This window comes from Lolium perenne, chromosome 7 (genome assembly GCF_019359855.2).
Source record: "Lolium perenne isolate Kyuss_39 chromosome 7, Kyuss_2.0, whole genome shotgun sequence".
NCBI classification, from domain to species: domain Eukaryota; kingdom Viridiplantae; phylum Streptophyta; class Magnoliopsida; order Poales; family Poaceae; genus Lolium; species Lolium perenne.
The window spans coordinates 235215087-235232483 of NC_067250.2; the positions used below are offsets into that span (position 1 = coordinate 235215087).

The 17397-nt window shown below is 46.3% G+C and overlaps 1 protein-coding gene across 1 annotated transcript; it reads right to left on the minus strand.

Annotated features, from left to right (window-relative positions):
• Positions 1-8026: 8026 nt before the first annotated feature.
• LOC127315507 (RING-H2 finger protein ATL80-like) lies at positions 8027-8581 on the minus strand. The gene has a single exon (XM_051345992.1). It carries the CDS (start codon positions 8579-8581, stop codon positions 8027-8029), a length of 555 nt encoding a protein of 184 aa, XP_051201952.1.
• Between the last annotated feature and the right edge of the window lie 8816 nt (positions 8582-17397).

Consider the following 17397-nt stretch of genomic DNA (forward strand, 5'->3'; position numbering starts at 1 on the left):
GAGGAGAGGTCCAGGGGCAGGGGTGACATGATGGTGCTCACATGGCTGACATGAGGTGACAAGGCTGGGCAGGGCTTCTCCTGGGGTCACCCTTTGCATGGTGGTGGTCAGTGGTGTGAGGTGAGTCCAATGGACAAGGTTATGGTGACCAGAGGGGTAGGATAGCTAGGGTTGGCATGGTGGTGTCCAAATCAATGGCATGGGCTTGGCATGATCTTGTGTGCATGATTTTTGTGCAACAAAGGTGCTGCAAGTTTGAGAGGGGTGAGATGCATCTATTTGACATGGTGCACAAGGTAGGAGAGGCTAGATGTGTGCACATTGGATTAAAGTTAAAAGGTATGTGTGACACATGCATAGAAGTGGCATGCATGAGCAAGGTGATGATGGCCAAGGTGGTGTCATCTCATTGATGTGGCTTTTCATAGTACCATGATGTACTATCAAGGATGGCAAGAGAGGGAGAGAGAAAAAGTGAGATAGTGATGATTAAAGTGGTTGTACCTCCATTTTCACTTTATGTGTACTTTTCATCTCCAAAGCAATGACCTCCCTTGTGTGTAACTTTGGACAAATGGCTGCATGGTTGTGTTCTAAATGATGTTGGGCAACAATGTGTGGCATTGGTTTGAAATTTGGAGAGGTTTTGTGAAATTTCAAATAGTGGAGGGAATCTAGAATTTGTTTCAAGGTGGCCTCTTGGCTTGAATAATTAGAGCAATGGTCAAATCTTTGGTCAAAGTGGTCAACACGAAAAATGTTCATCTTGATGAGGTCTTGGATGAGGTGCAAAGAGTTGTTAGGGTTTGGTTTAAGAATCTCTTAATAGAAGAGCTCAAAGTGGGTAAGATAATATAAAATGGCCAAATGACCATTATCATATATAAGTTGCATTTGAATTCTTCTTTGCTTTGATTTGGGTTTCTTTGATGAAATTGTGTTTGTTTATCATATATAAGAGTTTACAAACAATAGATCAAGCAATAGTGGCCTTTGGTGAAGATTTGCAAAATTGGTCTTATGTGTATGTGAGTGAAATTGGGACTATCTCACCATTTGATTTCTCTCCATTTGATTTGACTTTTCTTGACTCTAATGTGGTTCTTATTAGTTTAGAAACATTTTAAGACCATTGAAACCATTTCAAATGGTCTTGTTCAAAGATTTGCAAAAATGGCCATAACACATAAGAGGTGATGTGTCATATTTCATTAAACTTGTAAATTGTTCATATTGCTTCACTTGGACATGGGTTAGGGTCAATTTAGTGTTATATTAGGTTGAGAGATGGTTTCACACCATTTGGTCAAGGTTTAAAGTCATAGAACAAGAATTGGGCATTATGGCTATGTGCCACATATGCCTCTATGCATATGTTGCATATGAGTTTTAATTTGACTTGGCTTGACCCAATTGGTGGTGTTGAGTGTTGAAATGGTATATAGGAGTGATCCCACCATTCACAACTTGTATTAGGGTCAAGATTCTTAAATTCACAAATTTGCTATTTTACTCTCATATGCCTCTATGGCATTTTTAGTTCCTTTTTATTTTCTTTGGAAACAACTTGGATTAGGTTTGATAAGTACTAGGTAAGGTGTATGAAGGTTTTCCAAACCTCTAAGCAAAGTAGAAAAGATTAGGGTAAGGTTTTATAAATATAGCCATAGGCACATATGCCTTTTTCTTATTCAAATTTCTTTTATTTTATTTTAACTAGGATGGTGAAAAGAGGGGTGAGGTTTAGGGTTTAAGATTATTTCAAAAATACTATAACAAGCAATCATGGCAATAGCACAAGAATTAAGCAAGATCACTATGTATCATACTCTATTTAATAAAAGTTTTTGTTGGTTCCAAAATTTGGAACTAGAGAAATTCATCTATTTTTGTTTTGAACTTTTGGGATGTTACATCTAGTGATGTTATTAAAGTAGTTTATTCCTCCTGCACGGTGTAATGGTGACAGTGTGTGCATCGTGTTAGTACTTGGCGTAGGCTATGATTGTGATCTCTTGTAGATTATGAAGTTAACTATTGCTATGATGGTATTGATGTGATCTATGCATCCTTTCGTAGCGTGAAGGTGACAGTGTGCATGCTATGTTAGTACTTGGTTTGGTTGTGTTGATCTGTCATGCACTCTAAGGTTATTTAAATATGAACATTGAATATTGTGGAGCTTGTTAACTCCGGCATTGAGGGTTCGTGTAATCCTACACAGTTAGTGTTGTTCATCATCCAACAAGAGGGTGTAGAGTCTAGCATCTATCTATTTATTCTGTTATGTGATCAATGTTGAGAGTGTCCACTAGTGAAAGTATGAACCCTAGGCCTTGTTTCCTAAATACTGCTATCGCTGCTTGTTTACTGTTCTACTGTATTTGTACTATCCGCAATATTACCACCATCAACCACACGCCAGCAAGCACTTTTCTGGTGCCGTTACTACTGCTCATACTTATTCATACCACCTGTATTTTACTATCTCTTCGCCGAACTAGTGCACCTATTAGGTGTGTTGGGGACACAAGAGACTTCTTGCTTTGTGGTTGCAGGGTTGCATGAGAGGGATATCTTTGACCTCTTCCTCCCTGAGATCGATAAATCTTGGGTGATCCACTTAAGGGAAACTTGCTGCTGTTCTACAAACCTCTGCTCTTGGAGGCCCAACACTGTCTACAAGAATAGAAGCTCCCGTAGACATCATTCATCCTTGGACTATGGGTACATAGCAGTAGCTAGATGGTTGTCTTCTCCTCTTGTGCTATCATGTTTAGATCTTGTGAGCTGCCTATCATGATCAAGATCATCTATTTGTAATTCTACATGTTGTGTTTGTTGGGATCCGATGAATATGGAATACTATGTCAAGTTGATTATCGCTTTATCATATATGTGTTGTTTATGATCTTGCATGCTCGCCGTTGCTAGTAGAGGCTCTGGCCAAGTTGATACTTGTAACTCCAAGAGGGGGTATTTATGTTCAATAGTGGGTTCATGTCTCCATTGAATCTGGGGGAGTGATAACAACCCCTAAGGTTGTGGATGTGTTGTTGCCACTAGGGATAAAACATCAATGTTTTGTCTAAGGATATTTGTATTGTTTGCATTACGCACAGTACTTAATGCAATTGTCTGTAGGGGTGCGGATGCTAACCCGAAGGTGGAATTTTTAGGCATAGATGCATGCTGGATAGCGGTCTATGTTCTTTGTCGTAATGCCCTAAGTAAATCTCATAGTAGTCATCATGATATGTATGTGCATTGTTATGCCCTCTCTATTTGTCAATTGCCCAACTGTAATTTGTTCACCCAACATGTTATTTATCTTATTGGAGAGACACCACTAGTGAATTGTGGACCCCGGTCCATTCTTTTACATCTGAAATACAACCTACTGCAATCATTGTTCTCTGTTGTTCTTTGCAAGCAAACATCATTCTTCACACCATACGTTTAATCCTTTGTTTACAGCAAGCCGGTGAGATTGACAACCTCACTGTTAAGTTGGGGCAAACTATCTTGATTGTGTTTTGCAGGTTCCACGTTGGCGCCGGAATCCCTAGTGTTGCGCCGCACTAACTTCACCAATAGGAGAGGATCCCATGGAAGGATTGGTTTCTCCTCCACTCCAGCCTGGACCGTGCGGCTCATCTTCTTCGACCTCCCTTCCTCAACAGGATTGTTGCTCAGTGCCTCGCCTTGAACTGGAGGATTACCAGGAGCTCTGTTGTCAGCGGGAGGCAGACCGCCTTCTGGTTGGAAAAGTGGATCCCTGGGGATTGCTTGGCTGACCTCTACCCCGCCCTCTTCACGCACTGCACTGCCCCGCATGCGATGGTTGCGGCTGTCGTCCGCGACAGCCTTCCCCTTCAGGATCGACTGACACGCGCCGCCTCCATTGACCTAGGCACGGTCACCCTGCTCATCGCCTCCGTCTCCCTCCATGGTGGCGAGGATCGATGCTCCATCGACTCCCCGACTGTGCCCCCTTCTCCTCTCGTGTGGTGTACCGTATGCTTTCGCCAGCTCAGCCTCGCGATTGGTCCTCATGCACAACTTGGGCGTCCAAGCTCCCCATCAAGGTGAAGATTTTCGTTTACCTCGCCAACACCGACAGGTTGAGCACCCGTCATTTTCGGAAAAAAATAACGAAGCAAACATGCAAGCATGACACCAGCATAATTCCTCTTGATATGAGCATTAAAATACTTTTATCCCTCTAACTGATAACCCGACTAATCGCATTGACCTCGTTTCAGTGAGATCTTCCAAACTATATCTAGAGTTGACATGTTTCGGGCCTTTTTTCTCGTAATTTTAGGTTATAGTCACTTAGTTACCCGATTGTGTACTCATTATAACAAATTAGATATCGTGCCATCATAATTGAGTTTCTATGTTAGTGGACATCCCTCTGCAGAAATGTGACTTGGATGTTAGTAATTGTTAATGTAGTTCTATGCAGGGGCGGCGCTACAGGTGGGCCCTACTGTGCCGTAGGCCACCTTTTTTCTAACATTTTCTCAGGATTTAGCATGAATTTGGCCCACCAGACATAAATATTCCACTTCTGGCCCAGTCTCTGTAGTACAATATTGAAATGGTCTAGTATTGAGTTCGGCCCATGTTCCGCCACTGGTTCTATGAGTTGATAGCATCTTTTACTTCGTGTTAACAATTTCATACTATGTCAACCCTAGGATCAACTACTTGTGAGATAAATCACTTCTCAATCTATCTATCTATTATATATTAAAAGTACAATACGGAGGTCGGAAATAAAGACACCATGCATATTAATCCACATCATCTTAATTATTATTAAATGTTATATCTCTAATTTACGGTTAGGATTTAGCGAAAAATTACGTAACTTTTTTGTTCACCTGGACTTCTCTCGTGTCAAAGAAAAAGTTAGAAACGTGTGTAGACTCGCTATCCAGCCACGCGCATGCATCTGCTCGGAGATATCCAAGGGAAAACAAATACACGTACGCCAACGACACTACATATAAAAAGTTGCATGGTAAAGAATAGAAACGTGTAAACTGGACACACCAGATGGGGACCTATCACAAGAGAAAATACAACATGTACATTGACGGCAGTACTGCACTTTATTGTTATATATTTGCCTACCGGCGTATATATTTCCTATGCAATTTTTTACCGACATCCATGTTGTATCAACAAAATCCTATTTCAGATTTTTTTTAAAAGCCTATTTCAAAAAATAATAACGGCGGCCTAAAATTGGCCTACGTACATCATAATAATTACGAAATAACAATGTGATTATAACATTCTTGAAAGAGAAAAAGGCAAAACATCCAACCGGGACAAAAAAAATTAAAATAATATATTATACCGGCTAGACTTCTATAACTTTGTTGAAAAGACTTATTAGATCTTTGATCGGTTAAATCTACTTATGGCTATCAAATGCGCTTTTAGCACTGTTCACGCACTTGGATGACCTAGCCTTAGCACATTATTGTATTGCGACTGCCGCCATGAGAATATCATGCGAGCAAATATCCGTCATAATTCCTCTCGCTTCCATGATCAGACCGCCACCCTATAGCAAATCAGCGCGGCATCGACTCATCTGTATTCATCCCACCGTCCTTATTAAGCTATTGGCTGGACAAACACTAATCATAGGGAGGAGGCAAAGGAATCGGCACTTTTTTATACGGTAACGTTGAAAAATCCTTTCACCCTAAATCCAAAGTTGATGTCTCCACACATTACAAAGTTATAAAGAGCTTAAGTTCGGCACATCTAGGAAATATAAATTATGACGAGAAAATTAAGGTACATGTGTGCCTGGACCGGTACATTTGAAGAGCTAAAATTTGTGAGTACATGGAATATTAGTTTTTCACTTAATATTAAGGTACATGTTTCAAATAAATACACTATGATGATTTAGTTTCCAAGCTTAGGTATTTGGTGCATGGATGGAATAGAAATATATACTAAGTTCATTGATTTTCCATGCAATTCATGTTTTTCTGACCGGGATGAGAGAAAAAATTACTTTTATTGCATATCAATACAAATCTTTATTCCATGATTCGGAAATTTAGCCCATTGAAGTAACGATAGGAAGACCTTCGCGTTGAGTAATGTATCTCAGTTAGTTATATGCGTGTGATCATACTTTAATTTTTTGTTTGCATTGGCTTCCTCTTCTTGTATTTTGGTTATATCTTTTATGCATATTTCATTTCTGAAATTTTGTTGAATATTTAATTAAAAAGTCCTCGATTTCTTTTGTCATGAGTACAAAATAATTTGATTGAATATTGAATATAGCTATAGATACTTTTTTTATAAAGGGAATATATTAATATCGCGAAGATACCAATTACACCTAGCCTCTGCAACAACGTAGTGCCCTAATGACAATACGGATGCACACAGCCAAAAAAGAAAGAAGAAATTACATAAAGAAAAATCCCGCTACAATGACAAGTTCCTTGTAATAGCGGACCAAACACCACCAAAACAACACTAGAAATCCATCAACTCCAAAAGCGATGCCTCCAACAAGGGAACAATGCACAAGCGCCATTATCGCCCTGATCAAAGACCATAGGTTTTCACCCCGGAGAAAGTCTCACAAAACAATGCCTTCAACAAGGCCATTGCCAGGCACAACCATTTAAGGCCCGACCTTGGGCTTTCACCCTGCAGGTTTAGACACTAGATTCCTCCTGTGTTGTCTCCCCCACTTGCCAATTCCGCTGCTCCAAGTCACAAATCACCAAGCCAGAATCCCCCTACACCCCCTGGATTGAAACTTCCATTGCCAGCCTTCAGTTCCTGGCTAAACATGTCATTCTCCGCATCTGACTTCACCATGGAACTAAGGCATGTCCCATGATTGCAACAGACCGCAGAGCTTCACAATGCCCCCTCTGAAACCAAACGGTCAGAAAAACATGGTTGCACGTGACCGAAACACCATCCGCACCGGCAAACTTCAGGCATGTCGTCCATTTGAAATTCGTCGGAGGAGTCTTCCGGAACTTGGTAGTCTGCCCAAGATCAATGACGGTCGGCGAGAGGCAGTTCTTCATCACGGAGAGAGAGGACTATAGATACATATACACTCGGATTTCTATTATATTCCAAAATACACCCCCACAAAGTGTGACGTCGAACATATCTACTGTTAATTCAAAGATTTCTTATTTCTTCAATAAAAAGTATTCATTAGGTTTATCACACAAAAAATATTTTACAAAATTTCATAATTATTTTCATATGCATATTTTCAATTGTTCAAAATCTAAAGTCCATCTACTTTTGAATAGGCGAAGTACTTTAATTAATAATTGTGGCATTGAAAATATCAAAGTAACGATGGGAAGATCATGAGGTCACTTCCCCTCTACTGTGACATTCAGAGTATCAAAACAATAATAAATAAAAAATCAATATAATGAGCATTCGACATCGTCAGATTTTTTGTTCAAATGATTGGTAATTTTATTGTTTACTTCTTAGTAATATAATCATATACATAACTATTATCTGTGACATATCTCCATGTCGTATATGGTGTGTATTTTGTAATATAGAAGGTAATAGAAAGGAATTTTTTTATTTAGAAATAGATAATGATATTGTCATACTAAAGATGATGGCCTCGCATTTGTGAGGGCCACCTTGCTAGTTTTGGATTAACAGTTAGTTCGATGGCATATTCCTGCATCCATGCACACGATCTCTCTGTAGTGGGCATTTCTATTGGATTAGCCGGAGATATTTTATGGGGAATCCAAAACACGGGAAAATGTGTCTAAGGAGCTTTTGCTCGGTACTTATTCTAAAAATTTAACGTTTTTCAGTAGGTAAGCTATGACAACTGAGAATCTAATTTTATCTTGCATCATCTAGAATCACCGCAGATACTGCTCATGAATCTTTAGTTCAGTACACATTACTACTATGCTCGCCTCTCGACGTATCTACCTTCCTCGTCAAAGGGAAAAAAGAAAAGAAAAAACTAAACGGGCGGTAGCCGGCCGACGTCCATCTCCATGGACGCGTCGGCGGTATCCGAGCGGCAGAGCGGGCACGTCGAGTGCGCGTCCAGCCACGGGTCGATGCACTCGGCGTGGTACAGGTGCAGGCACGCCGGCAGCAGCCGCACCGTCTCCCCGAGCTGGAACGCGGCGAGGCACACCGAGCACGTCGCCGCCTCCTCGCCGTCGTCCGTCACGTTGTGCTTCACCGACGGGCTGTACGCGAATGCCGGTAGAAGCGCCGTCTGGCTGGAGGCGCTGGCCCTGAGGAGCTGCTGATCGCCGTCTTCGCGAGAGCGGGGTGGCGACCACGGCCGAGGGGGCGTAGCCGCCGCGGCGCGACGACTGTCACGGCGCCCCATCCAGATGCTCCACACTACGCTGAATAGGAACAAGCAGGCCAGGAAGCCGATGACCAAGCCGGCGATGACGCCGCCTTCAGTCGAGGAATTGTGCATTGGATTTCTTTGGGACGGCGGCGGTGGACTGGAAATGGTGCGGATCCCCGGGGGCTGGGCCGGAGCTGGGGATGCCATTTGTGAAAATGCAGCTCGAGAGTGCTATGTATCGTTGTTTGCAGCACTATGGTTTTATGATTACAAGTTTCGAGTGGAATATACGGACGAATCAACCGAGCTACTACGTTGAAGCACTTCTTGTGGTACTTATTGTACTTATTAGGGGTTAATTGCCAATGCCTTGCCAAATGCGCGTTGTAGGAAAGTGAAATCACGTACTTAACTGGCGTCTCCTTTGTTTGTGCGTGGCCGGCAACGGGACGGTTACGTTGTCAAGGTTGTTCGTGTGGATGTGATGTGGCGTCTAATCTAATTAAACATCATGTAGAAAGAAGCCTGCACTTGTTGTACTTACTGGTAGTGAAATTGGCGCATGTGATAGCTCTCTTCCTGTTGGATCATGTTGACCGATGGAGGAGATGCAGTATCGACCTAGCATCTCTCGAATGGGACGATCGCGATTGCTTTCAGATGGAGCGATGTGGACGACGTAAACAATTAGCAGATGAAAGATGTAGACCTGATACCAGGGTAAAGTACATTGCACTCTTTAGCTATTTTGGCGTCGACATGTGTAGGAATATGTTATTTTCTAGAGTGCAGTCTTTTGGCATCATCGACCATTTATATTACCACGTGTGCAGATTTTATTGGTGATCTTTTGAAAAAACATATAGATTTTAGAACTTTATTTTCTGCCACCAAGAACACCGGTGCCCGAGATCCGAAGTGCTTATTTCGAGATTTCCGTATCAACTTTGTGCTTACTAGCATTGATGGATCTTGAGCTAGTAAGATGACATGGGTGGTTTCGGTACCAAATCCTGCGCCAAAGATATCCTAACAAAAGGTATGTGCGACATATACGTGATAAAAGTAACAATATGCACCTCATGTTAGATGTCGGATAGGGTGTAGATGTCGGATAGATTTGACAAACGAGGATGGGACAATAGCAGACGGTGCAAGCTTTGCGCACCTCCTCTTCAAATTAATAAAGGTTCACATTAAAAGTGTGGTCAAATATCAAGGATTGGCTTGGCCTTCACATTATCAACCATTTGGAGTGGCAAAATGCTCCTACGGTGAATACTTGGTGGGCGGAGGTGATACATAGAGGAAGTCCATCTAGGAAAGCTATTGCCTCTTTGGCCATGCTCATTTCGTAGGAGATTTGGAAGGAGAGAAAAGCGAGGGTGTTCCGAAACAAATACTCCACTTCGTGGATAGTGTTGGCAAAAATTAAGACCGAGGCAAAGGTTATGGTCTTTAGCTAGGGCTAAATCTTTGACTGTTGTTATTCCGTTAGAGTAGACTTTGTTTTCGGCCTTGGCAGTTACCTAGTATTTTTTCGTTTGTAATAGTTCTAGGGCGACGTTCCTCGCAATATTGTTTCTCGCATGTGCTGGGTCAAGTTTGGGCCGATTGTTTCGCCACGTCTTTTCGCGTAAGAGCATCACATGGTTCTCAAAGCGGCCCAAAAGTTGGCTTCCCAGGCACACTTGATTCAGGTGTTCTCGGCTGGGCAGGCGCTGCCGAGCGCAACATGGGGAATGACTTGCACGCGTGGGAAAAATGAGGGGAGAAGCTGGCACGAGTATATCAAGAAGCCGGCACGAGTTTTCAAAACGTTCTCGCTTAGTTTGGTGGGCAGACCACAATGAAATGCAACTCTATTTCTCAGTTTTATTCCCGGGTCGTCTCATCCTCTTTGGGAGAGAAAATCACACACATTAGAGGATTTTGTTACACAAAACCACAACCCTGCACGGAACACTAACTTATGGGGTAATTACTTGCATAAAACACATCACTACTCCTAGCCTCTTTGACCAGTTGTTAAGGACTTGCAGGAAGAAAATTGCAGCCACTGGGGAGGAGATCAAGGAGGAAGACCCGACAGCCGCTCATCCTTCCCGGTGCTCAGCACCTGAACTCGCCCCGGCCACCACTTCCCGCTGCCTCCCTCTTGTGCTGAGGAGCGTCACCGGCAGACGGCGTCTTCGACAGCCTCTTGAATGCGTGCGCTACTCGACCTCGAGCGAGCTGCTCGGCTGCCACCGCAGTCGGACGTGGCGAGGATGTGCTACCGCGCTGTCGGCCCCCGCTGCCTCTTTGTGAGTACGTTCCAGTTTACAACTGTCCAGTTTCTAGTCGAGCAACCTGATTGCTTCGATGATGTCTGTATGATGATGCATGTTATAATGCACCGGGTGTTACTGTATTGGTCTTCGATTGTCGGATAGCACAGTATGCCGAATATATGACACGCATTTTACAATGGAAGATTTTGTAAGACAAAATTGGCATTTATCCATCATGGCAGCCAAAGCATTGAACTTTGTCGACATCTACTCTTTTCAGTTTCAGAACACTCGGCAATACCACTCTGATGAATTCAACTAATGGCATCTCCAGCGGCCCGACGCAAAATGATATAACTTTTATACTCCCATATAACTTATATTTTATTATACTACAATGTTAATAACTTCCTCATTACACGGTTAGCATAGTTAATCATATATGAAATATAACTAATATTAATTTATCATTTTTTAAATTATTTCAGTTACTTGTGCTAAACAAATGTATTTTACAAAACAATGTTATTTCTACTCTACATTGACAAAATTGTATGCACCTTACTTTTTCCATCTATGATTAATGTTTAAATAAATTTAATAGTTTCACTAGTGGAGAAGAGGCCTTTGGTCCCAAGCAAATGTCCCAGTTCTGAACCAAACCGGGACCAATGGAGGGCATTGGTCCCGGTTCGTTTGGCCCAGGGCGACCCCACTCGCTGGAGCCTGTCCGTTAGTGGCCTTTGGTCCCGGTTTGTACTAAAAACAGGGACCAAAGGGTCGGCGGCAGGGCGCGGCAGCCCGTGTCAGGCGTGGGAAACCTTTAGTCCCGGTTTGTAATACAAACCGGGTCCAAAGGCCCATCCTTTGGACCCGGTTTGTATTACAAACCGGGACTAACTCCCCAATCTGGCTATATAACCTTGCCCCTGCCCAAGTGTGAGCCACACTTAGCCATGTTTTCACTTTCTTCATAAGAGGGGTGTATTGCTTTGCTCTCTTCTTCACATGCACAAGAGGTGTTCGATGAAATGCTTAAGAGGATTTGCCACTTGAGTTTACACAAATCAAGCCACACTTAATTTTCTTTCTTCTTCTCCATCGAGGTTAACAACTTTATCCTTTGCATCTGTAATTGATAAAGTGCATGTGTATATATACATTGTGATGTTCTGTAATGGTTTTGATCAGCTTAATTATATCATGCAGATGAATCAGCAGTGGATGTACATTGACCGACGCTTTGACGAGTTCACTTCGGGCCTGAGTAATTTTATGGTCGTGGCGGAGGCAAACAAAGATGGTGGCTTCATGTATTGTCCATGTGTTGACTGCAAGAATACCGTAAATTACGCTCACTCGAGTACCATTCACGGCCACCTTCTACGGGACGGTTTCATGCCCAGTTACTATTGTTGGACCAAGCATGGAGAAAGAGGTGTTATGATGGAAGACAATGAAGAAGAGGAAGAGGATGATGACGGTTATCCCAATTTCCCTGAATATGATGATACTGCAGAAGGCAATAAAGACAATGAAGTAGAAGATCAAGAGGCACCAGATGAGCCTGCTGATGATGATCTTGGTCGGGCCATTGCTGATGCAAGGAGAGAATGTGAAACTGAAAAGGAAAGGTTGGCCTTCGACAAGATGATAGAAAATCACAACAAATTGTTATACCCTAGTTGCGAAGATGGCCATAAAAAGCTAGGCAGCACACTGGAATTATTGCAATGGAAGGCAGAGAACGGTGTCACTGACTCAGGATTTGAAAAGTTGCTGACAATAATTAAGAGGAAGCTTCCAAGGGGTAACGAATTGCCCGCCAGTACGTACGAAGCGAAGAAGATTGTCTACCCTCTAGGATTAGATGTGCAAAAGATACATGCATGCATTAATGACTGCATCCTCTATCGCGGTGAGTACGAGAATTTGGATGCATGTCCGGCGTGCACTGCATTGCGGTATAAGATCAGACGAGATGACCCTGGTGATGTTGAGGGCGAGCGCCCCAGGAAGAGGGTTCCTACCAAGGTTATGTGGTATGCACCTATAATACCACGGCTGAAACGCTTGTTCAGAAATAAAGAGCATGCTAAGTTGTTGCGATGGCACAAAGAAGACCTTAAGAAAGACGTGATGTTGAGGCACCCTGCTGATGGATCCCAATGGAGAAAAATCGATAGAGAGTTCCCAAACTTTGCACAGGATGCAAGGAACTTAAGGTTTGGTCTAAGTACAGATGGCATGAATCCTTTTGGAGAGCATAGCTGCAGCCATAGCACCTGGCCTGTGACTCTTTGTACATATAACCTTCCTCCTTGGTTGTGCATGAAGCGGAAGTTCATTATGATGGTAGTGCTCATACAAGGCCCGAAGCAACCCGGGAACGACATTGATGTGTACCTGAAGCCATTAGTCGAAGAACTTCTACAGCTGTGGTCCATAGCAGGTGTACCTGTGTGGGACGAGCACAAGCAGGAGGAATTTGACCTACGAGCGCTGCTTTTTGTAACCATCAATGACTGGCCTGCTCTTGGTAACATTTCAGGACAGTCAAACAAGGGATACAATGCATGCACGCACTGTTTACATGAGCTCGAAGGTGATTATTTGGAAAAATATAAGAAGGTCGTGTACCTGGGGCATCGTCGATTTCTTAGGCATACCCATCCCGTAAGAAAGAAAGGCAAGCATTACAACGGTGAGGCTGATCACCGGAGGAAGCCTCCCCATCGTGATGGTGTTGATATATTTGGTATGGTCAAGGATCTAGATGTAATATTTGGAAAGGGTCCTGGAGGACGGTCTGTTCCGAATGACGCTGCCGGACACGCGCCCATGTGGAAGAAGAAATCTATATTTTGGGATCTACCCTATTGGGAAGTCTTAGAGGTCCGCTCTTCAATCGATGTGATGCACGTGATGAAGAATCTTTGTGTGAACCTGCTAGGCTTTCTGGGCGTGTACGGGAAGACAAAAGATACACCAGAAGCACAGGAGGACCAGCAACGTAGGAAAGACCCCAAAAAACTGCATGAGAGAGATAAAGGACGTCATTACTCCAACTACGCCCTTACAAAAGCAGAGAAGGAAATATCTCTAACCCTCCGGGAGGCGGAGGCGCTTTGCGCGTCGAACTACCCCTGCCCGTCGGGCTACCGCGTCCCGACCGGCTGGTTACTGAGCGTCGGAGGCGTACCGGTCCCTCCTGTCCCTCTAGGTGTGGCGCGCGAGATGGCCATCACAAACCACTACTACTTCGAGCTCACGCCAGAGCAGCGGAGGAATCCCCAGTGGCATCCCGACTACAGCCCGACTTGGGAAAGCTTTTTCATCAATCGGCGTGAGAGGGCGGTTGCCAGGCACGAGGAGGGCGGCCCGCCTCCTTCGAACTTCAACGAGGCCGGCCGTCGGCTGTGGTGGCGCGGCCGGACTCTCCAGGGCGTCATGGCCTACCGTGGCCCCCGCCTGCGCTACCCTCAGTCCCAGCCCATGTGTGCTCTCCCGCCGAGGTTCGACTACCGCGACCCCGATGCCAGCGACTATGATGACGACGACTACGATGACTACAGTGGCGAGTACTATAGGGCTACGCACGAGTATGACTGAATGACTCGAACAGTCGAATCTGGCCATTTATCTTAATTTTCAGTTGAGCTCTGTACTTTAATTCCAGTTCAATCGTAATAAATTTTTTATTCCGCCCATTGTTTCCCGCCCTTTTGCTTCCGTGCGCCGTCGTGGCGGGAAACTTTTCTCATCATCAGCGTCTGCCACAACGACTTTATTGAGAATACAATTAAAATAGATAAACAACTAGTCTAGTCGATCTACTCATCGTCGGAGGTTGTCTCGGTCCAAATGTCGTCCCACCGAGGGTCGTTGTCGGCCCAAGTTGTATTCGGGTTGTCGAGCTCGAACTCGGCGACGGCCCGACGGTGGCGCCTGTTGGACCTGCGATGTGCCCGGAGGTCAGCGAAGAACGCGTCGGTGTTGTCGACGTCGTTGGGGAACTGCGCCCTCCACTGGCGCATCAACTCCTCATCGTGCTCGGCGATGGCGATCCGGCGCTGCACCTGGCGGTGGCGGCGACGGTCCTCGTCGTCGACGAGGCACGGCGTCGGCGCGAGGAACTCCGCCTCTTCTAGTGATTCGACGTCTGGGAAGTTCATGTCGCGCCGTGGCCGCCGAAATCGCCATGCGGCCGCGTCGTAAGCGCGCGCCGCCAGCTCCGGGGTGTTGTACGTGCCGAGGGTGAGCCGGAAGCCACCGACGCGCATCTCGGCGTAGAACCTACCGTTCGGACGCGCTCGGACGCCACGGAAGCCGGACGAGCCGCGACGGCGTGGCGGCATCCCGGCGACGAATGAATGGAGGCGACGGCGACGTGTGGTTGCGCGCGCACGCGGCGCTTTACAGCACATGAAGCGACGCGGCAAGTTTGGCGACAGGTGGCGCGGGGAAGCGGCGGGGCGTGGCACGTGGAAGCGGCATCTACACGTCGCACGCTGGCGGCGGCGGGGCGAGGCACGTGGAAGCGGCGGCGACAGGTGGCGCGGGGAAGCGGCGGGGCGTGGCACGTGGAAGCGGCATCTACACTTCGCACGCCGGCGGCGGCGGGGCGAGGCACGTGGAAGCGGCGGCGACACGTGTCACGGGGAAGGGACACGTGTGGCACGGCGGCGGCGGTGGCCAGTACATGGCGGTGGTGGTGGTGGCCAGTACACGGCGGTGGCGGCGGTGGCCAGTACATGGCGGTGGCGGCGGTGGCGGCGGTGGCCAGTACACGGCGGTGGCAGCGGTGGCCAGTACATGGCGGTGGTGGTGGTGGCCAGTACACGGCGGAGGCGGCGGTGGCCTGTACATGGCGGTGGCGGTGGCAGCGGTGGCCAGTACACGGCGGTGGCGGTGGCGGCGGTGGCCAGTACACGGCGGTGGCGGTGGCGGCGGTGGCCAGTAGATGGCGGTGGCGGTGGCCAGTACACGGCGGTGGCGGTGGTTGCCAGTACATGGCAGCGACGGTGGACACGTGTGGCACGGCGGTGGCCAGTACGTGGTTTTTTTTTATTTGAAATAAGGCGGGAACGAAATATTTTTAAAAAATTGGCCTTTGGTCCCGATTTGTATTACAAACCGGGACTAAAGGCCTATTTTGCGCTCACAGCGAAAATCGCAGCAAAATAGGCCTTTAGTCCCGGTTTGTGTTACAAACCGGGACCAAAGGGGGGCCTTTGGTCCCGGTTGGTAATACGAACCGGGACCAAAGGGGGGGTTATAACTTCACGGCTTCGTCTCCGCGGAGACGAGCACAGAGATGCCGCCAGGCTGCTCGTTTTCGCCCCGCGCCGCCACCTCCGCCGCTCGCCACGCGCCGCCACCTCCGCGCCCGTTGCCGTGCGCCACCGCCTCGCGTCTCCGCCCTCCGCCTCCTCCCCACACGCCGCCGCGCGCCCGCGCCTGCCGCGCCGCGCGTCCGTCGCCGCGCGCGCGCCTCTCCTTCTCTGCGCGCCCGCGCCTCCTCCTCCACCGCCACGCGCGCTGCTCCTCGCCCGCCGTCGCCGCTCGCCCACGTCGGCCGCCTCCTCCGCGCCCGCCGCTGTCGCCCTCGTCGGCCACCTCTCCTCTCCGCCAAGGTAGAGCCCCGGCCGCCATCCCCTTTTATTCATTTGTTAGATTAGTTTGTTAGGTTAATTAGTTAGAAAAAAAGTTAGTAAAATTAGTTAAAACAATAGTTAGAAAATTAGTTAGTAAAATTAGTTAGTAAAATAGTTAGTTAGTGTTAGTGAAAAATAGTTAGAAATTTAGTTAAAACAATAGTTAGAAAATTAGTTAGTAAAATTAGTTAGTAAAATAGTTAGTTAGTGTTAGTGAAAAATTAGTTAGTTAGTGTTAGTTTTACAAATTAGTAAAATTAGTTAGTAAAAAGTTGTGAAAATTATATGAGGACGTGGAAGTTATGAGGGCCGCCGCGCCGGTAACCACTACGCTCGCGATGGCGCCCCAAAAATACGGTAGTGCCGACGCCCCTGCCGGCGCCCCCAAAATAGAGTATGTAGTGCCGGCGCCCCCCAAACGGTAGTGCCGGCGCCGACTAACATAAAAGTAGTGAAGCTATTTTTTATTTATGTTAACGTTGGTACATATATATATATATATATATATATATATATATATATATATGATTTGTTTTCGTAGCTACGATGTCGCGACAGCCGCCGCGCCGTGGTCTGACTATTCTAGAGGAGATGCAGCAGCTGGGGGAGGTCCGGGACTGGGCTCCGCTGGGGTGGCACTGGGACGTCTTAGCTTCCGGGTCGCGCACCTTGGTGCGGAATCCGGGTCCCGTCGTCGACCCGGATATTCTCTGGTGGAGGTCTTATGGGCCACGATCGTTTCAGAGGGAGCCGGCCCCGCCGGAGGAGGTAGCTCAGCGCATTGCAGCGGAGGACGAGCACGTTCGCCGTTACATGTATGCGTTAGACACCATGTATAGGACCGGATGGTCAGTTATGCAGGGATCTCATGTTAGCTATGCTCACATGACTGTTCCGTGGCTTTGGGGGTTCACCCGGCGCGGCTCAGGACCCGGTCGGCGCGTTATAGGACCCGGTCGGCGCGGTTGAGATGTTGTAGTAGTGATTGATGTATTAGGGTTAGATAAACATGAACCCGATCTATGTATGCATGTAACTGCACTATGTGCTTTCAGCACTATATTATCGATCCTTAGTTATGAACTACATATGT

What these genes read in the sequence shown, in the direction of transcription:
- LOC127315507 (XM_051345992.1), bottom strand. Translation starts at nt 8,581, where the DNA reads ATGGCATCCCCAGCTCCGGCCCAGCCCCCGGGGATCCGCACCATTTCC.